This window comes from Amblyomma americanum, chromosome 11, assembly GCF_052857255.1.
Source record: "Amblyomma americanum isolate KBUSLIRL-KWMA chromosome 11, ASM5285725v1, whole genome shotgun sequence".
In the NCBI taxonomy this organism is placed as follows: domain Eukaryota; kingdom Metazoa; phylum Arthropoda; class Arachnida; order Ixodida; family Ixodidae; genus Amblyomma; species Amblyomma americanum.
The window spans coordinates 1,564,257-1,590,033 of record NC_135507.1 but is presented as its reverse complement, the minus strand read 5'-3'; the positions used below and the strand labels follow the sequence as shown (position 1 = coordinate 1,590,033).

General features: G+C 50.2%; 1 protein-coding gene and 1 long non-coding RNA gene across 2 annotated transcripts in view; one reads left to right on the top strand and one right to left on the bottom strand.

Annotated features, from left to right (window-relative positions):
* The first annotated feature begins 6,229 nt into the window (after positions 1-6,229).
* The window catches only part of LOC144110050 (uncharacterized), a 143,041-nt gene continuing 123,493 nt past the window's right edge, over positions 6,230-25,777 (top strand). Inside the window, exons 1-2 of the long non-coding RNA XR_013309688.1 lie at positions 6,230-6,575; positions 11,427-11,472. This is a non-coding gene — a long non-coding RNA (uncharacterized LOC144110050). The remainder of the gene's footprint in view (positions 6,576-11,426; positions 11,473-25,777) is intronic.
* Positions 15,784-25,777, bottom strand: part of LOC144110429 (uncharacterized) — a 33,118-nt gene continuing 23,124 nt past the window's right edge. The window contains exons 3-8 of the mRNA XM_077643322.1: positions 25,440-25,478; positions 24,724-24,840; positions 24,199-24,305; positions 22,141-22,167; positions 21,229-21,321; positions 15,784-16,452 (exon numbers count right to left, since the gene is read on the bottom strand). Coding sequence (XP_077499448.1) covers positions 15,905-16,452; positions 21,229-21,321; positions 22,141-22,167; positions 24,199-24,305; positions 24,724-24,840; positions 25,440-25,478 — 931 coding nt within the window. The 3' untranslated portion in view covers positions 15,784-15,904. The remainder of the gene's footprint in view (positions 16,453-21,228; positions 21,322-22,140; positions 22,168-24,198; positions 24,306-24,723; positions 24,841-25,439; positions 25,479-25,777) is intronic.

Below are 25,777 nucleotides of genomic sequence, written 5' to 3'. Positions count from 1 at the left end.
TCACGCTCTTTCGCACACCCTGACTGTACGGAAGGCACCACCGGCGACGCGCCCCGTCCGAAGACGACGAAGCTAGCGCGAGGCGCGGTCGGCAGTGGAAATAACCTGCTCTCTTATAGAGTGCACTTCTGTGCGGTTTTGAAGCTAAAAGCTTCGCTACGCTGGGTAAAGCAGTCGTCGCGATCGACCTTCATCCCAACCACGCTAGCAGTGTGTGACCATATGTGGTACAGTTATGGTGTCGAACCCTTGACCGCTGACTTTTAGCCCATGACCTTTTGTTGACTTTGGATTGACATTTGACCTTAAAAACATTCGATAGGGGTGTCGTAAGACTATGTGATACCACGTCATAGCCACGTGGTCGTGTTGAAATGAGTGAGTAAGCCTAGATGAGTCGTGAGTCTGAGTGAGACGTGAGTCGCTATGAGTGGTTTGCCCCGTATGAGTGGTGAGTGTGAGTGAGCCCAAGTGAGCGTGCAGCGGAGCTGCCATGGACGAGCCTCAAACCCTTAGCAAGCCTTGTCCTTTCTTTTCGCTGAATTCCAGGGTTACTCTAGTTAAGCCACTGCCAATCATTTGACAGCGATTGTGGTAAAGGCCCATTCATTTTATTTATTTATTTATACCCCAAATGTCCCTATTGTGGTATTGCATCAAGGGTGGGCTATTAGAGTCCTTCCTTGAGTCTTTCAATGAGCACCTTGAAGTGTGCTTGATGAGTGTGATGAACTGCGTCGCCAGGAAGGCGATTCCAGTCCTTTGCTGTCTAGAAGAAGAAAGCGTTTAGATGCGCAGTTGTATACGCAGGTGGCGGGTAGACTGCTTTACTGTGATTGAGACCATGATAAACGCTGTGATCAGACACGATAACACAGTTTCCGAGTGGTTAGTAGTAAAATTTATGAAAAAAACATATTCTGGCTACTCGGCGTGAATCAACAAATGGAGGATTAGGTTTTGACTTCATATTAGTGGCAGTCGGAATGATAGGAGCAGTAGGAATTAATGAATATTGCTGCACGATTCTCGATAGATTCGAGGCAGAGCGAAAGATATGAGCGATTAGGCTCTCAATCTGCTCATGCGTATTCAAGTTTGGGACGAACGAGCGTCAACTAGGTCATCAGTTCTACTGAAGGAGCTGCTAGTCGCAGATTACGGCTTGGAAAACCTAAGCAAGCGGTTGTAGTAATGGTAGGGACGTGGGTATACCAATCATTTTAAAACTTTCCAATGTTACTCCAATGTGTACCAATTAAGGGAATGGCAAAGGGTGACAGCGAGGTATTTATAACTGTCAATTCCGGAAATTTCGGAGCCAGGGATATAGTCGACGGCGAAATGTAATTAGTGACGTTATTAGCGGGTTCGTTGTAGTAGTAGTCAGCGTAACCTGTAGATGGCAGCCACAGTAACCACCCAGAGAGGAGAAGGAAGGTTGCACTCATGGTTTCACTGAAATATGCCATGGCAACGCACCGAGCTGAGTGGCCCGAGCCTAGTGACGTCACGTGTGACAGCGAACTTCCTCTAACACGTACTTCCTCCCATTTCTGTGCCGATCTCCCGAGACGCATACATAAGTTTCGCCTTTCAGAATCAAGTATTGGTGAAAATTGGAGCGAAATGTCACATGAAAACGAAGTACGTCTGAAAAATAAAATGAGTCGTCTCTAGGTGTCTGTGTACAATATCTGCATGTCCCGCATAAGTTATTTACCTCAATATGTCGCGAAGTGAGAGGACCTCAACAGCTGTCGCTGGACATCGCGTTATAAATTAGTAACCGTCCTGTGAGTCTTTTAAGACATCCCTTTGGTTAAAGTATTCATTTGAATTGCCTCACCCTTTACCGTGATAACCCGAACGGGGCGGCCGCGTTTCGATGGAGGCGAAACTCAAAAGGCGCAAATTTCCGGAGCCCTTCACTACGGCGCCTCTCATAGCCTGAGTCGCTTTGGGACGTTAAACCCCCTCCAATACTGCGCCGCTTTCTTCATTTCCCCGTTCATTCCCCTTTCATCATGGCTCGGTGGAGGTGGCCACCGTAAAGTGAGACAGGTGCCACGTCTTTCATTCCCTGATGACCGATTATCTACCGCGATAGCTATGAACCATCTAAACCTTCAGCGTCGCTGCACGTTTCTGCCCTGCCTTCGCTTTTGTGCATCCTTCTGTTGGCCGGTTCTTCCACGCTTCTAAAAATAAATCCCTGGTTGAAGGCGTTTCCTCCCTGTTTTCTGTCCCGTCGATTGCTCAGGTCGGAGATGAACACCGCCAGTAATTTTCGTAGCGGCACCGCCATCATCAATCATCACGTATTGATCCCAGTTCACTGAGAGATGTACTCTTGTGGGAACGTTTCCCTATCAAACCTGCTCGTTATGTCGCACCTGTTTTGCGGGCGCAGTGAAGAGAAAAAATGAAACTCTTAGAGGAACACAACGTGGGAAACCCGTGGCAAACTCAGCTGAGCCAGGATATACAGAGGGAAAGGTCCGTTAATTAGGCATGGTTAGGCACGGTTTAGCTTAGGTTCATAATAATAATATTAATTATTGGTCTGGGGGGAAAGGAAATGGCGCAGTATCTGTGGCATATATCGTTGGAGACCTGAACCGCGCCGTAAGGGAAGGGATAAAGGAGGGAATTAAAGAAGAAAGGAAGAAAATGTTGCCGTAGTGGAGGGCTCCGAATTAATTTCGATCACCTGGGGATATTTAACGTGCACTGACATCGCGTAGCACACGGGCACCTTAGCGTTTCACCTCCTTTAAAACGCAGCCGCCGCGGTCGGGTTCGAACGCGGGAACTCCGGGTCAGTAGTCGAGCGCCCTAACCACTGAGCCACCACGGTGGATACTTTGGTTAACCTTTTTTTTTTCAAGACTTCAGCGAGAGCAAATCACGTGATGCATCACGTGCCACAAGTGAGTAAGCCAGCGTCCAGAGCGGCGGAGGTGACCAACGTTTTTGGATCCCTTATCAGTTTGAAAGCTTTGGCGAGCCTCTAAATATAGAGGCGCTGCTTCTGTGCGCGGAGTGTGGCCTTTCCTGTTCCTGCCGCGCGGTGGCGCTCGCCACGCACTGAAAACTTGATACTTTTCTGAACACTTGATACTTTTCTGTAAAGGGCTCCACCCTACACTGGAAAGCAGTGGGGCTTATTTATCCAAGGCATTGGGGTTTAAGGACAGTGAAGGGAAAGTAGATTTTAAGCGGGTAGAAGTAACCAAGAGAAGGTTATCTGATTGGTGGCTAAATTCAAGACAAGTGTAAAATTTCATAAGTCATGGCTAGGTGGCCTGAGCCACCGCCCGATTTAAAGGGTTCAGCCGTATCGATCCATCCAGCCCCATCGGCGCGGTCCGTTTCCACTGTCGCCGCCAGTAGCAAGCTGCGCTTTTTCACGTGTGCGTGTTTGCAGCTGTGCTTCTGTTGCTTGGCTATGTGAACAGAGTGAGTAGTGAACATGCCGCGTGCGTTGCTTCGTGCCCGGCTGTAACTGTAAGAGCGGTTATTATTCGAATGCAGTGCCGCCCGAGAAAAGGCATTTTTTTCCGGCCGCCCAGTGATTCTGCACGCCTTCAAGAATGGCAGCGCGTGATTCCCCGGCTCGACAGACAGCTTTCGAAATACTGTGTTGTGTGCCCTTCCATGCCGAGGACATTCTGCGCACCATATTAATGGTGACACTGTCGTCCTTCCGCGCGACAAGTGGGCACTGAAAGATGACGCTGTACCACGCTTGTTTCCCAATATTGTAAACAAGGCAGTTTCTATTTCCTTAAAGAGAAGGTGCCGTTTTGGGGGATATCTTCTGGGACGTACTAGATGAGCTGGAATTGCTAAACCTTGCTCGACTTGGATGTGAAGAGCATATGGCTTCTTTTACATGTCATGTGCTGCATTTCGTCATTGTGAAACGCATGCGTTTTTATCCGCGAGACGTGAATCGCGGGCTGGAAATCAAAGAAAAGGTCGCCATTGAAAATAAAAAAGCATGTCCCCTGTAGCTTTGACTAACTTTGTCATCACTCGATGCCTGTTTGTGTTCACTGAAGGTATAATTCTGAACATTAACGTGCAAAACTGCATAGAACACCACTCACGGTGCTGTATGCGGCGACAACTGAGCGCGGAATTTCGTGACTGTTGTCTAGAAACGGAACGAAGGGAATTATATCTTTTCCAGATTTCTTTGTGCACTCCCCCAAGTAACCGTTACGCTAACAAGCACTGAAATGCCCAGGCTAAACGTCGCAAGTGCTACGCGATAAATAAAGCATGAAGAATTTTAAGGACCGGCTCTTCGCCACCTTGCATCAGCCTGCTCTTTATCTCACCCTTACCGCACAGGCCAAACTGTTATTTAGCCATGAGACTCAAGTTTCAACCTGACAACCCAGAAAAAGCCAGCAAATTTTAATGGCCGAGAAGGCTCCCGCAACGGCGCCGAGAGACAGCAGCGCCGCGTGGTGAGCTTCTCGTGCTCTGCTCGGGGGAGCTTCAAAATGACAAAGGATCTAAAAACGTTGCACGTGACTGCGAAGCACAAGAGCGAATCACGTGACACATTACATGCCGCAGCTCTTTCTCTCTACACTCGCTGAATGAGCTATTGGTGAATGGACGCTTAAAAGCGACGGTGACCGTTCTGTTTCCCTAGCTTGCAACCCCCCCCCCCCTCCCCCAGCCCGCTTCGGGCGCGTCACTCGCCGTATCAGCCCGCCTAACATCGTGCCGCTTTTCGGCTGCTTTAAATTTTCATTTGTTCCTTTCACAGTCGACTTTTGGAACGATTTGGATGGCACATTACGTCAGATGTCTGTTTATCACCTTGTGCGCGAATTAGCTAATCATGCGTTTTCTTATTGATACTGTACTGTTTGCTGTGCAAATTTTTGGACTCACATTTGTAACCATGCACTTTCCTAATAATTTAGTTTTAGGTGAAACCTTCTGTACCACTCTTGTAATGTCCCAATCCATGAGATAGCAGCATTTGTAAATAAATAAATATGAACGTGGCGCCGTTCGTCCTAGGGATCGTGTGACTCAGCCCCAAAGTGCAAGGAAAATGTGTCAGAGATCGTTGTAGAGCCACAATCAGCATGGAGTCGGTAGCTTGCTGACTCTTGCACAGAATAACACTCGCGTGTGGACTTCGCTGGTGTAAATGACGCACCCCAAGCTCGCCTCAGAAAAGCTGAAAGAAAGGCAGCACACGAGCATTTCACACCTACATCATTTTTTTTCGTTCGGCGCATTCTGCGAGAAGCTACCATGACCGAAGCCCTCAATGCCCGCGTCGGCAATTAGCGGTAAAACAGACCTGCACCTGAGAGCCGCCTGGCGCCGATGGTCGAGCACCGGTCGAATTCCAAATCCCATAGCAATGCGCGTACGACCACATTGCAGTCCAGAATAACTTGGTGTGACGCGACTTTTTTCAGCAAAGTGATCTGGTTAAATTGTGGCAAGCGGTTACCATCGGACTTGGTATCATCCAAAATTTCGATGGGCTCTCTGCGCAAACAGTCACTCAAAATGGGTACGCATGATCTGGGTTCCAATCTGGCCGAAAAAAAGTGAATGGAAAAATGCCGCTTTCGTGTAAACGTCGCAGCCCGTCGAGACCCCGAATACAAAGGGCGACCCTCACACGCCAGTGCTGCTGCAGTAGGGTTATTTCTCTCTGTGTCTTGGGCTGAACAAATTCAAGTGCTCTGCCGCATATCATTTCTGCGTGAAGGGTGGAAGAAAAATACATGAGCATAGCGAACTCCTTCGTATTCCTAACCTTCGCTGCAGCGCTTAAGGTCTTGAAAAGAGAGTTGTTCGACTTCTGGAGGCCTGCGAAAGATAATTCTTCGCCCGATGCGCATATTCGCAATCTTCCCGCCACTGTTTCTGCTCTCGTGACGGTCTAATAACGTTACAGGATGCCCGGCCACGTGGCCGAGAAGTTTCGCCGACGGCCGAGCATAAGTTCTGTCGCCGTTTCTCCTATCGCGATGAGCAGGTGACGCGGCACTTGAGCGCCAGCCTGGAAGACGAAAAAAAAAAGCAAAGCACATGCAACAGTCAAGCCCGACGGGGCGAGAGCCTAAAACCGAGATAAACCCCCTTCTAAAAAAAAAGCGAGTCACTTGGATCACATGCGAACCAAAGATTGCAAAGATATGGCCTCGCGCTTCTTGCGGGACAGCGGACGAGAGTTAGCGAGACTTGGCTTAAGCCTACCGGGCTGCACGCAACGAGGCGGCAGCGGCACGGCCTCGCCATTACAGCGGTATGGCATTTCGTTAGTTAACTGTGATTTTGTTCGAAGATGACCTTGACTGATTATACTAATGAGCGCCTCTCTCGGCGTAATGTAACGTCAGCTGAAGCCCCTTTTCTCGCGTGAGAGAAATTCCAAGCCGCCGGCGCCTGGCATCGCGTGAGCCCGACCTTCGCCAGCCACGGTGGATGCCGCAGAAGAAGCGTCCACCGGCAGCTTTTCTTCCAACTGCGGCGCTCTCAGCGCGGCTTGCCTGGACGAAGCTTCAGCGGCGCCAGAGAAAACGGTAAGTGCGATTGCAAGCGGGTCAGTTCTGCAACTAGCACTGCTGAACACGCGAGTGTTGCAACCCTTTATTAGCGTCGGAATTGCGTGCAATGCTCATGCGAAGATATATGCCATAACGACCTATGTTTACGCCGGGAAACTTCTTGCGCCAATCGGAGCAGCACAGGTGACAGTCGCTGAGGTGATTGCCTCTGGCTGATGTAGAAGGGACGTCCCGGCGCCGTCGGCTCCGCCTGCTCTAGAAATCAGGGAGGCAAGTAAGCGCCCCCGCTCAACGAGCACAGGGGTGAGCAGCACTGTCCAGAGCGCGCCGACGCTGTTCTGCGGAGTAAGTCAGCGCCATCTAACGTTAGGCTCTGGGTTTGCGTTATGCGTCCCGTGCGCATTCGCGGCCAAAACAAGGCGCTGCCTGCTCGTGGGTTCTCGGCCTCATTTCCGCTCAGTGCTTGCGCTTCACGCAGTCAGGGCCGCGCTGAATATTATGTAACAGCGGCCGGAAAATGAACGCTTTTCGCGCGAATCGCGAGGCGGCTAGGCATGCGAGCAAGTGCAAGTGATATCGGGCGATCGCGCGCTGCAAAAGCAAATGAGAGCGGGTGACCACGTTTCAAACACACACCGGCCTAAGAGCGCGAGAATCGGGCTTAGTTGGTCGTCCGTATAAGGTTAGCGCGTTACAACAATGCGTTGCAGGCGTATTGTGTGATGGCGTGTCTGCGCTGGGTTATCAGCTGCGAGGCACACCGCGTTTGGCGTGCGTACAGATCTAGGAACTTGGATGCAGAAACGCGCGATCATCCGCTGTCACTGGCGCGTGCTTTTCTAGCCGTCTCGTTACACTCGTGAAACACGGCGGCATGGCGACGCCCTGGCCACCGTCGCAGCGTCACAAACGAACTCGCAAGGCGGGGGCTGGACAAGAAAGCGATGAGCAGGCATCCCTCTGTTTTGGCCGCATGAGCACGGGACGCAGAACTAGAGACTTACGTTAAATGGCGCTGACATATTCCGTGGGGCTTCACCGTAGAGCACCACCGACGTGCTCTAGACAGAGCTGCTCGGCACTGTACGACAGGTTTTGGGTTTAGAAGCAATGTTTTTTTTTTTTCAGCCGCCGCGGTGGTTCAGTGGTTATGGCGCTCGGCTGCTGGCCCGAAAGACGCGGGTTCGATCCCGGCCGCGGCGGTCGAATTTCGATGGAGGCGAAATTCTGGAGGCCCGTGTACTGTGCGATGTCAGTGCACGTTAAAGAACCCCAGGTGGTCGAAATTTCCGGAGCCCTTCACTACGGCGTCCCTCGCAGCCTGAGTCGCTTTGGGACGTTGAACCCCCGTAAACCGAAAAATTGACGCAAGTTCGCCGCAATTCTGCCGGACCTTAATGCAGAGTGAAAGCTGCTTTTTATTTATTTTATTTTAGTCCTTATATTTTCTCCTTCTATTAATTTTATTTTTGTTTATTTCGGTTTTTATTTATTTGATTGTCTTATTTGTTTATATTCATTTATTTACCTTCATGTTGCGCTCCACTGCCTCCCAGAGTCGATTTGCATGCCGACATGATCTTGGAGAACGGGGGCAGCACACAGCTTTCGCTCTAAAACAATGTTTTCCCTACGGTTGATTGGAGAGGTATGCGAGGGGCCTTTGTCATGCGGTGGGCGCAGTCAGGCTGATGATGATGAATTCTGGAGGTCAAGCAGGCAGCCTACGCGCTGTGGGAGCGGCGCGCCGTTGTTCGTCGTTCTCTCCGCTCGAGTCAGGTGAACAAGGCGAGAGCGGGTGCTTCATACTGAGCAACTTCGCGCCGAGTGGCAGAGAACACGTCGTACCGTACCACTTGGCGCGATTACCTCAGTACGAAACAGCTGTGTGGCCGCGAGCGTTTTTGCCTGCCTGTGAAACAGGCTTTGACCGGGCGAATAAACCGGTTTGCTATCCTGAGATGAAGAGGAAAGGCTATTTTATAAAGCCGCTCGCATCCATAGCATGGAAGAAGCCTTCGGTTTTTAACTCAGCCCTCTTGGAAAGTCAAAAAGAACGGCTGGTAACAACAAATGGGGGAAGGACGATCCCGTCTAAATTAGGGAAACGACCGGGGCTGGAGACAAGAGGCAGTAAAACCTCTCTTCCAATCCAAACCCGAGAGAAGATCACCGTTAGCCCAATCCCGCGTCATATGCATCATGCTCATCAGCAAGGCAGGCGACAAGCGAGAGCAAAGGCACTTCAGAAACAACTAAAACAAGACCGTGATGCCATCTACGCAGACATTGGGGCCTACCCCACGCCGGGAAAGTTCTCAGTCGCTGCGATTGACCACCAACTAAAACCGGCTATCCAAGCGTCTATCTATGCAGAAAACGCCTCCTCTGCAGAAGCTCTGGCAATAGCTATCACCATCAAACACGTAGACCAAAAAGGAGAGTCCTCCCACGATATAGCAGACTCCCAACAAGCATGCCGAGACTTTCCTAATGGCAGGATTCCTTCAAGAGCAACAGAGCTACTTGGCAATCTAAGCCAAACACACAAACTAACATGGACACCTGGTCACTAGCTGGCAATGAGATAGCCAACCATGTAGCCCGAGGTTTACCCAACCGGGCGGATCCTCATCCCTACCCCACGCCCATGCCTAGCACCTATGGTGACAGATTAGAACATATTAGGCTGGAGCGCAGAAACTACCCACCCCCTCACACAAAACTCGACTCCTCCGAAGCCATAGACTGGAGGAAAATTCAGACCAACACTTTCCATAACCTGTTCATCCTACACAAAATTAGCCCCACTCAATATCAGAATACATGTCCTTGGTGTGGAGCTCGGCCTACGCTCTACCACATATCGTGGGAATGCACAGCGAAACCAAAACACTTAACTGTGTCCAACCCGACATATGAGCAATGGGAGGAGGCCCTGGATCAGCAACTAAAGTTGGTTCAGCAAGTCCTTCAGTCCGCGAAAGCCAGTGGCGCCTTGACCCAAGTTGCTCGAGCAACCTCCCCGAATCACAATAGAAGTTTTATCTCTCTCTGTTTCTCTAACTCAGCCACAGGCGCGCAATCGGCTCGAATCTGCACGGCATCCATCTTCCATATCGCTCGCATATGTTGAAAAGGAGCCCTCCATAGTTACGCCGATACTGTTGACTGCCTGTCTGCCTAAGCTTGACGTATCATTCTAAGCTCACGTCACTGAGCTCGTGCCTCATTTATCAGCCAACAATTAACGTGCGCGAGCAGAGAGCTTTCTCAACGGTGTCATAATTGAGCCTTTGGCGGGAAATTTCCAAGATTTGGGCATTGGCACACGTGACTATATACTACGCCACACAAGTTCGCATTGAATCGTCACGTCAAGAACATTTTTCGCTCTCTTTATGTATTCCTCTTGAGCTCGGCCACTTCGAGGGGCACAACTATATCCATTCATGTCACCGTAGACTGCCAACGCTATTGGGAATTGCAGAAGCAGTATTGTTGCGTTTATCTCTGCTCGCACAGTCTTGTTCGTCGCCGCCAATGCGCGGCTTTTGCGCGCGCTCTTCACCTCTGCTTGTTCGTGGCCGCTGGAAACAACTGGAAGGCTGCCAGATGCATCGCAGTTTTTCGCACACGTTTTTTTCTCGCACTACCCGCCGGGTTTGCTTCAGAGCCATGCAGAATGGCTCGCCCCTGCGTTCCAGATGTCGTTGTTCATTGGTATTTCATTGGCAGGCACGTACTTCGTGCGTGCCTGCCAATGAAACATGTCTGCCCGCTGACATCATTTCAATAAGGCGGTCTGTGGGAGGACCTTCAAATGTCGAACGCTCTCTCAACAGCGCGCCCAGGGCACTCGAATCTCGGAGTTCCAAGACTATTAACTAGTGGCCCCATTAAGGGCAGAGTGGAATACAGTCAGGTTTACTCTTGGAGAATAATAATAATAATTGGTTTTTGGTGGAAAGGAAATGGCGCAGTATCTGTCTCATATATCGTTGGACACCTGAACCGCGCCGTAAGGGAAGGGATAAAGGAGGGAGTGAAAGAAGAGAGGAACAAATAGGTCCGTAGTGGAGGGCTCCGGAATAATTTCGACCACCTGGGGATCTTTAACGTGCACTGACATCGCACAGCACACGGGCGCCTTAGCGTTTTTCCTCCATAAAAACGCAGCCGCCGCGGTCGGGTTCGAACCCGGGAACTCCGGATCAGTAGTCGAGCGCCCTAACCACTGAGCCACCGCGGCGGGGCTTGGAATAAAACCATTAATTTAGGCGCAAGCTCTATGCTTCCTTATTAGTTTTATATAGGGCAACAACTCATTTTACCATGTGTCCGGCAATGCGTGTACTGAAAGGCGCTAGTATTTCTTGAAATAGAGAGGCTGTGCCTCTGGTCGAAGCGGTCAATCTAATCTGTATATGAAGCTCTTCCGTGGGGTTACGCACTGAATCTATGGCCAGCACGAAAGTATCAAAGGATCTGGCTCAGCTGTGCATGAACGCTGTGCAATCATGACTGATACTGCTGCCTTTCGTAACACTGTTATTAATTTTATGTGTCTCTGTCTATAACCATGCTTTAATTTATTAGCCTCTGTTTTCTTTTGTGGTTTGCTTTGTGTAATGCTGCCTTTTGTTAATGCTGTTATTGATTTTATACCAGTGTGTGCTGTAACTATATTCAAGTTTTTAGCTACTGTTTTCGTTTTTGTACTTGTTTGTTATTCCCACTCCACTCTGTAACGCCTAACGACCCCGAGGGTAAATAAATAAACGCGTTGCGCAAACTTGCGTAAGCACTGCGCCCGGTACGCAACAGAATAGGAAGTAGCCATAGGGATTCCGATTGTCTGTGCAGGTGACCTCCGCTGACGGGGACATGCCTAACCACACGAGGACCCGGGGTAAGTGGCTATATTCCAGCACTGCTCGCAGCGTGCCTCGTTTACACCCACCTGTGCTGTGTAGCTCCTAAGAACGTCGTCCGCGTATGCTGATTAGCTGATGAACGCAGCCTCTTTGGTGGTGAAAACTTTTATTCAGCAATGAGAGAGGGTGAAGCCCGCGGGCTCTACTAAACAAGGTGCCGTCCGGGACGTCATTGGTCGACGCCGCCGCTCGAGCTCGTTGGACCAGAGCGCGTTGTCCCTCTAGTCCGGAGCTGCTGAGCAGGGTCGCCTCCCAGTCCTCTCTAGTGGGATGGAGAACAGGGTATAGTTTGGGATTCTGTTGGCAGGCCCAGACCGTCTGCCAAGCTTTAAATGTTTTTCGTGAGGAGTACGCCTCCTTGTCTGGGGCTGCCCTTAATTACTCGTGGTAATTACTTTTTTGTGCGTATCACTTCTGCGATACCTTTGCAGTGGTGCGCGCAGATGCACATTTTGGGCGTGACCTACGTCTGTGCTGAATTTTGGGTTGGTGTGCGGTTTCCGGTCGAAGAAGGCATTAGACCTCATGTGCGATGTGGTTCAGTTCGTCATGCCGGGTGCCTTCTGGTGCCCTCATAAGGCGTGTGCAGACTGCGGTTTTTCTTTTTTTGTGTGTGTGTGTGTGTGTGTGTGTGTGTGTGTGTGTGTGTGTGTGTGTGTGTGTGTGTGTGTGTGTGTGTGTGTGTGTGTGTGTGTGTGTGTGTGTGTGTGTGTGTGTGTGTGTGTGTGTGTGTGAGAGAGAGAGAGAGAGAGGCGGAACCGAGCTTGTGGCTCGTGTTATTCTTTCATTGCATTTTATTGCCCTCAAGGCCCTAATAAGGGGTGCTACATAAGGGGTGGCTAGACTGATCAAAAAAACATGGTTGCAATAAGAGGAACTCTTTAACATCTTCAACTGACTGGGATGATAACAGCGTTGTTTGGAAGGTCGTTCCAGTCTGCAGCTGTGCGAGTAAGAAAGCAATTTAAAACGTGACAGCTAGGGCGAGTACACTGACGGGCATCTTGTACCTGATGCGGTGTGATATGCCTGTGGGGGGAAGATAATAAGGTGCGACGCGCGTAGAGCTGTGAAATATTTTGTGAAATAGACGTAGGCTGGCAGTGCGACGACGGAGCGATACAGATGTTGTTCCTAAAGCACAGGAATACGATGAAAGAATCAAACGCGATTTTGAACAGATTCGAGAGCACTAACAAGAAAAGCTTGATTGGGGATTCGAAATGGGCGATGCAAATCTCTCGAATGGTTTGTAGGCTGACGACTTTACATGTAGGGAAGCATGGTGTAAATTACGTTTTAAGCGCCCTGTTCGCTGATGCTATTACGTTAGTAACTTTCAAACTCTAATAAAGATCGCTTGGGGTTCGTATGCCTAAATACTTGCATGTCTGTACTATAGTTGTACAGGAACTTTACAGATTACACAAGGAAAGACAAGAGGATTACAGCGACGGTGGATGGACAGAGATTTACACTTATGTGGGTTTAGTTCCATTAGCCACTTGTTACGCCAGTCCTGAACAGCATTTAGATCAGTTTGAAGAGAAGATTGGCCAGAGGGGCAAAAAATAGCACGACAGATTACACAGTCGTCAGCGAACATATTAAGTATGTTAGATGTTACTTGTGACGGCAAATCCCTTATGTATATGAGAAAAACTAGCAGGCCGAGCATAGATCTCTGCGGGACGCCTGACGTTACTAAGAGTGGTCCAGTAAGGCATGTTGCTGGGCTAGTTGGTTTAGCATTTTTTGAAGCTTGGAAAAAATCCACCTTAGTGCAAATAAATTCACACAGACAAAACAAAAGAGAAAAGGAGACAACGGATTGGCGCCTGTCCGTTGTCTCCTTGTATCTTTTGTTTTGTCTGTGTGAATTTATTTGCACTAAGGTGGATTTTTTCCAAGCTTCAAAAAATTACTAAGAATGGATTAGACTTTTTGTTATTAACAGAGACAAACTGAGAACGATTAGTTAAAAACCCTTCAATCCATTTCAAAATATCGGGGTGCAGTCTGTACATTAGAATCTAGGCTATATCGGGCAGGTCGTGTAAGAATCTGGAAAATTGAGTCTCACGGGAGTAACACCGGTGAAACCCGTGCTGCGCAGGATGGAAAAATTTTTCAGAAACCAGAAGTGTCATGATGCGGGTATAGACATTTTCCATGATCTTGCAAGGAACACAATATTTAGAGAGATGGGAGTGTAGTTAGCGGTGAGTTCTTGTTACCTGATCTGTAGACTTGAACGACCTTCCCGTGTTTTGGCCTGTGTAGAGCGACTGAGTGAATGACAAGCACAACAGAGGTGAACATGTATCTTTAGTGTTCTTCAGCATTTTGGCGCTGATATTGTCGATGCCGGCGGAGGATGAAAGTTTGTTTTCTATTAGTGACATTATTCCTACTGGAAAAAAAAATGCAACAGGATGCAGACAACCACGGGAGCGGAAAGATTTTGTCTTCCTAACTTTGTCCGTCACGTCCTCGCTGTTAGTTTTGGGGAGTATTTTGTCTCTGGCACTAACCCTTTTTCGGCCATTCTTTGCACTTTGAGCGGCTTTTGCTAATCACGGACCTCAAGCAGAGCTTTCTTTGCTTCGTCAGTGGCCCTCTTTTCAGCCATGTAAGCGCAGTGATTTCAACATTGTCGCACACCATGTGGTAGACATGCCGGTGGATCGGTGCTCGCCCGTGCGCCACGTTCAGTAGGGTCGACACCTCCACCAGATCACCTACGCGACTTTGCCTGGAAACATAGTTGGGCAGTGCCGCCTGCTTGTGATCGGTCAGAGCGGTGGGGTGTGTGACGCTACGGTACCTGTCCGAACTGCCCGCTCCCGGAATCTAATCCTGCGTGGTCTTCTGGCGCGCGGTTAGTGCGGGATTCCGTGCTTCCTCTCCCGCGGCCGTTTTGCTCGCCTTTTTAGTTTATGGCGCACCCTGGTCGCTGGCGGCTTTCGACGTGGCCAATACAACGCCGTCTTCGAAGGGAGTTTCTCATCGGAGGGACTCATTTCCTAGGGGGAGGAGGAGTTTCTTCGACAGTGGTCATGGCCGTTCATTTCTGTCAACAGCGATCGTCTTGATCCCTTATTTTTTTCTAACACCCTTTTTTTCTAGCAACCTAACACCCTTTACGTGGACGCCGCAGGACCAAAGAATGGAGTGACGACTATTGTGGTCTTACGCCTTCAGGATCGATGGTGAACTGCGCCTCGATGAAAACATTCAACCCCACTCACGAAGAGGAAGCAGCTATGGCATTAGCTATAGCATCTAACCCCAACGCCGTTGTACTCACTGATTCCCAGAACGCCTGTCGCAACTTCAATAATGGATTAATTCACAGGTCAGGGTTGTCATTGCTGATTAAGCATCCGCCCAGCCAAGCCTCAGTCACCTGGTTTCCCGGTCACCTGGAACTACCATGAGGAAACGAAGTCGCTCACAGGCATGCCCGAGCTCTTCTGTACCGGGTGTCTCCTCCTGATGACCATGAAGGATGCTGCGACCTAACTGCTTCAGCAGGGTATGCTGACAATCTCGCACCATACAGAACAGCCAGGAAGGAGTACCCAACACCACACAAATCCCTCAATAAATTAGAAGACAACACCCTAAGAAGATTGCAAACCAATACATACCCAACGCCAGCTAAGTTACAACAGTGGTACCCTACACTATATACTATCCGCAGTGCCCACACTGTGGAGAGGTAGCCAACCTCTACCACGTGGTGTGGGCATGCCAATTTAATTCCATAGTTGACCCCATCCCAAACCCTCAGAGGAGCAGTGGGAGGCTATTCTGCTCAGCGATGATCCTGACCGTCAGCACTGGCTGGTGGGGAGGGCCAGCGCAGCAGCAATAACCAGTGGACTACCGGACTAGGTGGGCTACCCAAGCGTTCTACGAATATTCAGCAAATAAAGGCGTTTTCAATTAATCAATAAGTAAATCAACCACGCGAGAGCGTTTCGGCGGAAAATCCGGCATCGCTGTGTCGAGAAGCCCACGTCACGGGTGATGTATATGTCTAGAAAGGGGTAATTTTTGCATGCTACGAAAACCCATACTCGTGCGCCGCATAAAAAATATCTATATTAAAGAATAAGCGCTTCGAAATAAAGATGCGCATAATGCATATCTAGGCCTTTCTTCATCAGCACAAGAAAGAACAGATGCGGTTCTTTCCTAGAAAGTTTATCTGATGAGGAGGGCAGGTACCACCCTCAGCGCTTAAAAGTGCCCCAGAGCACTTTGAATTGATGCCCGTGTGTATTAAACCGTATTAGCATTTATTTCCTTTCATGCAACCAAAAAGATCCTTCACATCGTTCAATACTTTTCTCCGTTCAAACTCATGCGCCGCCAGTGATGCCCCGGCACTGAAGTCAGTCATCCCTGTGATCTGTCCGTAGCTTTCGTAGCCGATTTCACGCCATTGGCTAGCTTGACGGCAGTTGGCGTATGTCTCAAGAGCGAGTAGTAACCACCACCGACAAGCGACGCCGAGACGCCGCGGTCGGTCGTCAGCCTTTCTCCGTTCGGCTCGGTGTGCCTGTCGGCGGTGGACCGCAAGTGAGCGACGCGCCGAGTAGACGTATTCTTCGGGTGGCGAAGTACTTCCCAGAGGTTCCGCTCCGGGAAGGTTAACTGCATGCCATAGTTGTCCGACAGCATACGGGTGGGGCTAGCGGAGGCAGGCATTCTCGTTAGCAGAGCACGTGAATTCTTTAAGTTGCGCGGTAGCGCTGAGGTCAACGGCGGAGGAACACGCTGTGCCTTCTGGTCGCCGCGACTCCGAATGTGCCTTCTGGACCGCACGGTTACCTCCGACATGTTCGCGGACCTAACCGACGCCCGCAATAATAGTGCGTCGTCAGCGATGTCAGTCGCATTATTTCCGAAGACCAGTTCGTCCGAAGGCGGTGTGTCTGGAGAAGCTGCAAACACAGCCAGAGAAAAGGGTTTAAGGTTGGGACTGGACACATTGCACAGCACAAACGAGATTTCTCGCAGGGGTGCTATAGCGATTCCTATCATCCGGCGTTCTCACACGAAATGGTGACATGCACACACTACGCAGGCAGTGGCGTAGCGAGGTCGTCTCTTCACCTGGGGCCCGTAGGTCTTGCGCTAACCCCCAAAGGGTGTAGCCAGGAACTTCTTTAAGAGCGTTAGCTCTTACACAGCACAGATTTCGTGGGGTCTGCTATTGATGGATGGATGGATGGATGGATGGATGGATGGATGGATGGATGGATGGATGGATGGATGGATGGATGGATGGATGGATGGATGGATGGATGGATGGATGGATGGATGGATGGATGGATGGATGGATGGATGGATGGATGGATGGATGGATGGATGGATGGATGGATGGATGGATGGATGGACGGACGGACGGATGGATGGATGGATGGATGCGGCTGAACCCTTTAAATCGGGCGGTGGCTCAATCCACCTAGCCATGCCTTACCACCCTGAGATCACAGTGCCATCTGTGGCAGCAAGTAGAAAACAGCACATCTCGCATCGAGACTTGTAGCGCCATCTACAATAGCGTTATAGAAACAACCACGTGCCAATAATGACGTCACTGTCCAATTTGGCGGACAGAGGTGGAACTATGTATGTCGTCAAGGGACGAAATGGCGGCATAGTTTCGGTTTCTCGAATAAAAAAATGGAGGCCATTAAACATTTTTGAATCCAAGATGGCAACCATCAAAATTGGCTGTCCTCTCCCGTCCCTTTACACCCCCTCATTAAAAAATATCCTATAACGGGTAGGAAAACTTTCCCGTTACGGGACCGCTATATGTTTGTACATTCGTTCCGCTATACCGGGTGTCTCAGCTAACTAGAACCAAGGGTTAAAAATGAATTATTATAGACAGCCGAGTGAAACCAGTTGCATATTAGTGACAGCCATCTTGCGCACCGCAGGCAAATTTTTGTTTCACAATTAATAGATTAATTATTTGAATTGCCGAATTAATAAATATTCACTTTACGTAACAAATTGTATATGCAAAGTTGTAGAGCACCTTCAGAAACCCCCATTACATCATTCACGATAAGGATACACTCATGTCTTTTTTTCCCGGCTGAAAGCCCGCTAAATACAAAAACCACGTGACTAACACATTCGCGTGCCACGATCGTGCTGCTCTCAAGCGTGGTTTGAGCAAACGAAATCAGCTGCAGCCTTAACTCGACAGCCCCGCAGCAGCGGCAGGCCGTCGTCCGCGTCAGACAGTTGGCACGCGTAACGGTGCAAGTTGCAGCGAGCGCGCCGCGCTTTTGCGATAACGACATAGTCCCAATCTCACAAGACACTGAGATGGCGAGTTTGCTTTGTCACATAGAAGTAAAAGAAAAATTCAAGGCATACTTTTTCGTCGGGAGTTGTTGGCGACAGTGTCGTAGCTCCCTGAAGAGGATTTTGAATGCTGGAAACAGTGGTCAGGCAAACTTTGTCGTGTGTTTTTGTGATGCCTGTCACAAGCGAGATGGAAGCTTTGGTGTAGTGATTTCCAGCGTTTAAGACATGCCGTTTACAAATAAAGAGAAAGCAGACATGGTTCTGGCCCTAGGAGCATCTCATGGGAACAGAAGGCGCGCTGCAGACCTTATGCAACAACGGCACCCAGGCAGACGGCCATGTCCAATAACGATCCTGCGTACCTTCCAGACGCTGCGACGGATGGGCAGCTTTGCGTCCACACGACGCATAGCACCCGTTTTTGGTGAGGATATTGATACGAACATTGTATCGCTATTCACTTTGGATCCCCAGGCAAGCCTCCGGAGCGTGAGCCAAGATACCGGAGTTTCCAAGTCATCAGTGTGGCGGATACTGCGGAAGAACCGCCTGCATCCGTACCATGTGCATTTGCATCAAACTCTGGTGCCACGGGATTTCCAAAGCAGGACAGATTTTGCTAATTGGATTCTGCTAGAAACGCAAGCCGATCCGGATTTTTTAGCAAAGTGATATGAAGTGACGAGGCGAGTTTTTCGCGAAATGAGCAGGTAAACATGCACAATGCCCACTACTGGAGCGAATCAAATCCCCACTGGGTTTTACACACGCGGCAGCATTACCAATGGTCGTTCAGTGTTTGGTGCGGAATTTTCGACGGTCGTTTGCTCGGGCCTGTGTTTTTCGACCAGACACTGACAGTAGAGCGCTACGTCAATGACATCCCCAAAGGACCCGTTGATGATCTCCCTTCGAACTTGCCGCTCGCCAGGGCCACAGGTGCATGGTTTCAGCACGGCAGCGCCAAGGCTCGGACCTGGCTCGACGCAGCGTTTCGGCAGACGACGACTGGGTCCCGTGAATTGGCCAGCCAGGTCACCTGATATGACACCCTACGTTTTGTAGGGTTACATTAAGGACAAGGTGTGCAGGGCACCAACTTCCACACCCCGGGACCTGAAAAATAAAATAAGGCAAGTCTGCTTGAATACGCCTGAGGCGGTCGTAAGAAATGCAACGGCTCATGTGGAAACAAGATGCCAGAGCTGTATTGTTCCCCAAGGCGACCTATTTGAGCACTTATTGTAACTGGTCACAAACGAAATGAGATGGCTCCAGAACAGCCACGAGCCACGGCTTTAATCGCCGCGCAGCGAAGTCTTGAACCGCCACTATCTTTTCTTTGATAACTGCCAAATAAAGTTCCTCCCATTTGTATCCTTCGAGCTTGGTAGTCTGTATCGCGATAAAGTCACTGGAACGGCCCCGTGACTTCATATCGCGAAAGCAAAGAGCGACGCGCTCGCTGCTACTCGCACCGTCATATGTGCCTCTGGCCGACGCAGACGAGAAACCACCGCCAACATATCGGCCTGCCGCTGGTGCGGGGCGGTCGAGTCAAGGCTGCAGGTGATTTCGTTTGCTCAATCCACGCTTGAGAGCCGCACGATCTTGACGCGCGAGTGCGTTAGTCACGTGGTTTATTTTGTATTTCGCGAGCTTTCTTTGCAGCCGGGAAAAAAAAGGGACGTGAGTATATCCTTATCGTAAGTGATCGAATGGGGGTTTCTGAAGGTGCTCTACAACTTTCCAAATACCATTTGTTGCCTAAAGTTAAAATTTATTAATTTAGATAATTAAACTGAAACTATTAATTCATTGCGATACAAAAAATTGCCTGTGGTGCGCAAGATGGCTGTCACCAATATGCAACTGGTTTCACCCGCCTGTGTCTAATGGTTTATTTTTTAACCCTTAGCTGGGATACCCGGTATATACTCCGACAACAAGTTGTATCCATCCGGGACATTTGTGTACCGTCCGTCCGAGCATGGTGGCAACCCTCCCAGTTTCAAAGGGTATTACATTCCGTTTCACGAGACGAGCGGCGCGTTCTTCGCTTTCTTCATCTGGTAAACCAAACGGCTAACGCTCGTTACTTCAACGTCTTCCAGACAGTGGTGGCCTTTCTTTTTTCGGATGGGTGTTTCATTAAAAAAATATAACAAGGGTGTTCCCAGGAAGCTGCCGAGTTTAAGCGAGTAGAAGGATGCTTGAACACCAGCACAGCCGCCTGTATCTGCGACTTCACACGCTATCTGTGAGACAGGGAGTTTACTCAACGCCACGAAAGGAAGCACCCTTTGCCATTTATGTCCTGTAAAGCCGGCGAGGGACGGGGGTCAGGAGAAATATATGAACGCCCCCGCCTCAACTGTCGTCTGAAGCTCCCCCCTCTCCCGCTACTAAAGAAAAATGAATGCGGTCACTGACCATGTCATGAAATTCAAAGACGTTTCGGAACCTCGTACGAGGTTCCATGACATTTCATGACATGGTCAGTGACCGCATTCCTTTTTTTTTAATACAATGCCTGACCAGACGAACTTTCGTCGAACCATTGATTATGTTATCTCCCACTACTACGTCACTACACGCAGGGCCCTTCGTATCCGGGTACAACTTGACCCCAGCCGATTATTTCCATGAAAAGATTTGTTAAACGAGCTATACTTGTAGCTGAACTTGCTGGTGATTCGGGATAGAAAAGGAGAAAGTCCGGACGTTCTGCCCTCTCACTTAGTCCCTGTCCTCACTTCACGCCTCTCCCACCCCCCTCTTCGATTACTGAAGAAAATAAAACCCGAAAATTAAGGCTCCTATACTCCATCTCACAAGTCGTTTGCAGCGCTGTGAAGGCTGCGGCGGTCTGAGCCAATCACAACTGCGTGCGCTACAAGACGTGTTCCCTCTCACCCCCGCGACTGGTGGCTCCATCTCTGGGAAGGAAAGAACACTAGTCGCTACGCGCGGGAGACTCGGCCGACTCGGCGGACGCCATGTCTACGAATGGCAGCGTACCACTTCGCAGTGCTGTGTTCCTGCGGACTTTCTCTCTGCTAATTTAACCAGTGAATGAAACGCTCGCTATGTTTTCAAAACGCCGTCGCAAACTACTTTTTGACTGCTGAAATTATTGTTTGAAAAATAGTCACAACACTGCTCAAATAATTTGTCTTCCATAGCCCTGATTAATTGGAGGAGAGAGCTCTACTTTCACAGTGCTGCAAACAACTTGTGAGGTTAGACGCTGTCTTCGGATCACAGAGAGCCTGTGGTGTCCGAGCCCGAGCACTGATTGGAACTGGAATGCTTGGATGTTTGCATATAACACATATATATGTCCACAGAGGATATAAGACCAGTTCGGTTCCGCATATTCGGCTCACCCTCGACAATGGCAGCAGGTCCGGTGGTGTCCATGTAGAGAAGAGTGTTGGTACCGGATCCAAACGAGTGCCACGTCGTGCTCTTCGGCTTAACTGCGGCGATACGCAGAGATTAATCCGCTCTTCACTTTCATTATTTTCGACCTTTCTCGTTGGCTACTCAGTGAAGCTGGCGATAAAGCCAATTGGAAGCTGGGTTGCGTCTTATGGTACACCGGCGCTGACATCACTAAATTTTTGCCTTTTGCGCTTTTTCAGTCCAGCTGCAACTAACTTTTAGCAACAATGCATGCCGCGCATATGCCTTCTTGTGCGGAGGAACAGGGCTGTTCTTGACAAGAGACAAGAACAAGACAAAAAAATTAATAAAGAAGACAGACCAAAACAGCAGGAACGGCGAAGAGATCGGAAGGTGGGCCTGCAAGCATGCAACGCCAGGAGCGCGATGATGTGGCGATTGGCGAACTAGGAAAACGTGCACGTCTCTGCGCCCCTTGTAGGTCTCATAGCGTGAGTCTCTTATCTCCCTGGAAATCCGGTGGTGGTGCTAAAACTTTATTGGATGCACTGGGGCGGGTCTTAGAGGAGAGTGGAGGGTTTCCCTTGCCTGGCTTCCCTTGAAATTCGAAATCAGGAGTGCAGCGACCTGGCTGCTGAGAGGCAGTGTTCCGTCTTGTCACATGTTCCTGAGTAAAATTTTGCCATTACGCGGAAAGTACCGTAGCTCCATCAAGATCTGGGGCGTTCTCTGTGCCTCGAGTGCAGATAATGGTTTACTGACTTTCGTGTGTGTGACAATGCATGCAGCAGAAGTGATACTCAGCTCGCCTCCCTGGACGCCTTCTGCGCTCTCGAGTTGCGCTATTCGCCACCGCTAAGAGCAGCCGCTGATGTTGGCGGGGTGCTACTCACGCATTGCTATCGCTCCGAAAAGCCATCCTGAAAAAGAGAGCAGGCAATGAGTCCGGACCGAACCAGTCGCTTTTACTTGTTTCCAACACGTGAAACGACATGGCTTGCGTCGCCTCAACACGTTCCCGCAAATCTAAATGCGGTGCAAGCCGGCATAAAAATGTCCGGAATTTTTCCCCGTTCTCCGAAACGAAGATCCGACAACGACAGTCGCACAGCTGTGCGAGAGTGATCACTGATTGAGGCTACCCCAAATAAAGTGATCTGCATACGCTTATTTTGCTGCAGGTGAACCATTTAACTGGCCCTTTGGCCGTCGTCACTTAACGCATGCTCACGCATCAGAGTCACTTCACAGATTCGAGAGCTGAAGTGAACCTCGCCCAGAGTAAATTCATCGTAGTTTGTAATAGTCGAAACCTCCTGCGTTCACCCACAACCAGTGTTTGCATGCGTGAGAGACTTTGGGAGTGTGGCATGGAGTGCAGTACATGACAGCTAGAGCGGCTCTAATGGCCGGTTCACATGCAAGCGACTGACCGAATTGAGTGGCGAAAATTTTCAATCTTGTGGGGACCTCGTCGCTCTGGCCGCCGCGACGGCTCTAAACAGGTTTTTGCGCCGCGGCGGCAGAAATCGCGATCGTTTTCGCTTGCATGCACGTGAAAGAGACTTACAGCCCCTTTATAGCGTTTCTGCGATGGAGGGGCCCCGCAGTGCACGCCGGTAATGTCACGCCGCGCACTCGGCGTCTCCGCTGGCCGACGCCGCGCTTTTCCCTTTTACCAATCTCCCCGCAGAGCGTCACTGGATGCAATGACTCTGGACGCACTTTGGCCAAGGCGCCACCTGTCGACATTGTTGGGGAACAAAGTGCATTGCAAAGAGTTTCTAATTGGAGGGAAAGCTTGCGCCACCGTCTATGCAAGTTTCAAAGGACACTTCATCCACCGTGGTAATGCCGGGAAGACAGCGTATCGTACGTGGCTTAACCCTAAAACATTACGACTGGAAAGATACAAACTTTCGCAAATTCTACGTCGCAAGGAAGCGTTGTTTTACAGTGAGTATGTCCTGTAATAAAATATGGCAACTGTACATCGCAGTAAATTAGCAGAAAAGCAGACAGACCAACGAATTTGCCCACGGCGAGACTGCTTGCCCGAAAGACACAGGTTCGATCCCGGCTGCGGCGGTCGAATCTCGGTGGAGGCGAAATCCTAGAGGCCCGTGCGTTGTACGTGCGATGCCAGTGCACGTTAAAGAACCCCTGGGGGTCGAAATTCCCGGAGCCCTTCACTACGGCGTCTCTCGCAGCCCGAGTCGCTTTGGGACGTTGAACCGCCGTAAACCACAAACCTTGCCCACGGCGAGAGCGGGCTTTCTCTTCATACCGTCAAATGCGGAACAGCAGATGCGATGCGCATGAAAAATAGGGTCACATTGCTGCGCGAGATTCATGCAGAGCGCAGTTCACTTCTTGAACACGTTTTGCTGCACTGCAATAAACTGAACGCCTATCAAGAAGTTCTTCCATCGATCGATCGGTCATGATTCGTTCGGGAGGGCAAACTCACTGCGTGCTTGTTGGCCCGAAAATGCATGGCCGCACGAGCGGATAATGTGCTTGCCATGAAGCGCACGTCGCAGACGGCGCTTGCAGTACGTGGCTCACTTTTGCTCTTTGCCCATCTCCAAAACCGAGTCTAGAGCGAGAGCTGCTGTACTCCGCGGGGTGCAACATCCGATTTCGATGTGGATGAGACAATGACCTTCAGTGCCTCGCAAGGTCACACCGGACTTAACTGCGTGGCGCCTAAGCTACGGTAGTATGAGCACGTAACCATATAACTGTGACAGTGGAGACCGTGCTTAATGGAACTTTCGCTAGGCTCAAGCCGCGTTGAACCCCAGCCATTTTTCCCTGTTCGGAAAGCAGGTACGCGGTCGATTCGCGCATTCCACCGCGCGACAGCTCGATGGCATTGAGAATCGATTGTCACCCCACGAGAGCCAGCGGTTCGCTGTTGTGAATGCCTGACGACAAACGGGGCTCACCTTGGTTCGACACGTAGGCGCAGAGCACCGCCACAAGGAGGACCATGAGCACGAGGATGCAACCGATGAAGCACGGCTCGCCGTGGACTTTCCTGTGTGCCCACTTGCTGTGAACGGCGGCAGAAAGTGCGTTTGCTGGATGAGCACGAGCGGAGGCTCCGCTGTATACAACGCCGCCAGCTCAGCTGCTCCACTGGGTAGAGTTACCTATACAGGGCCCTGGTCAAAATATACGGGCGCAATCGCGATCAACTGCTTCACCGACGTATTTGTGCCCCGTTGGCTCATTTGCCCTGTGAACATTCGTCGGCCTATACCTAAGCGTTGCAATGTGGAAAATATGGACTTCTAAAACACAAAACAAAGATGCCAGGCGCTTCTAGCTACAGAGGTCAAAACACTTGTCTAGAACGCCTGTTCTTCCGGATTGCACACGTGACACAACACCTGGTCCAGAACCAAGCATTGCGGCAGTCAGGCAGATCCGGTGCGTATATGTGCAGAGCAGTTACAGTGAGCGCATACCGGATGAACTTGTTCCGGTACCGCACGTCCACCCTGCGTCCGCTGGGCAGCTTCAGTCCCTTGTAGAAGTAGCTGCGCGGTCGCTCCCTCCACTCGCGGTCACTTTCGCCGGAGGACCTGCGTCGTTTTTGACCGCTTTCATTCTGTTGCCTCTGTATCAGCTTGTAAGCAGGCTAGTGAGTGACGCCAGGTATTACCGCTGACGTCACCGGCAGTAGAAAAGAGTGCTTCGACAAAAACTCGGGCCGCAGGAGGAGGACGGCCGTCCCGAGGCACAGAGCCGCAATGGTCGCACGCTGACCGACCACAGAGCGACACCTTTGGTCAACAATGCGGCACATTTCCGGGAGAGATATTCAGCTTTTACACCGTTTCCGGCTGCTGGCTATGAAGTTGACGTGTGAAAAATCCCGTCTTTGACCCCCTGCAGTACGATTCGTTATACGTGACAGCGGGCATTGCATTACAAAAGCTAACACCTCCGTGAGCTCCTCGGGACGTTGTATGTGGTGTATGCTGCAACGTGGGTAAGAAATCGGCAAATGCATTAATCCCGAAAAGAATACAGCGCCATAAAAACATCGCTCTCTCATGTCCCCCGTCGGCATCTGTGTCAAATCTGCACCGGTCACGGTGGGCGTTTCCTGCTCTTCAGTTACACCAACGTGGCTGGGTTCTAGTGACGCCATGGGGTGCTAACGACGACGAGCACGTACTCTGATTCTTCCTTTTTATTCTTCTTTTCGCGTCGCCTTCTGCAAAGGAATAGAAAGCAGTGAATTATTACGCAGTGAATTATTACTGAAAGCAGACACGACAGCTCCGCAACGCTTGCCGCCAGGTTAGTGAGAGCGAAAGCCAAACGGATGCCAAGTTGCCCTAAGTTAACTCAGTTCGTGCACTGAAACACTTCCCATTGTTTGTTCGCGCGTGTTTGTATGTGCGCGGGGGATGTTCAACACTACTCAGCCATCCCAACTGTTTCCTTCAGGAAACACTGGGTGCAGAACAAAGGGGGGGGGGACGCTTAAGCTCTGCATTAAGCGTTTGACAC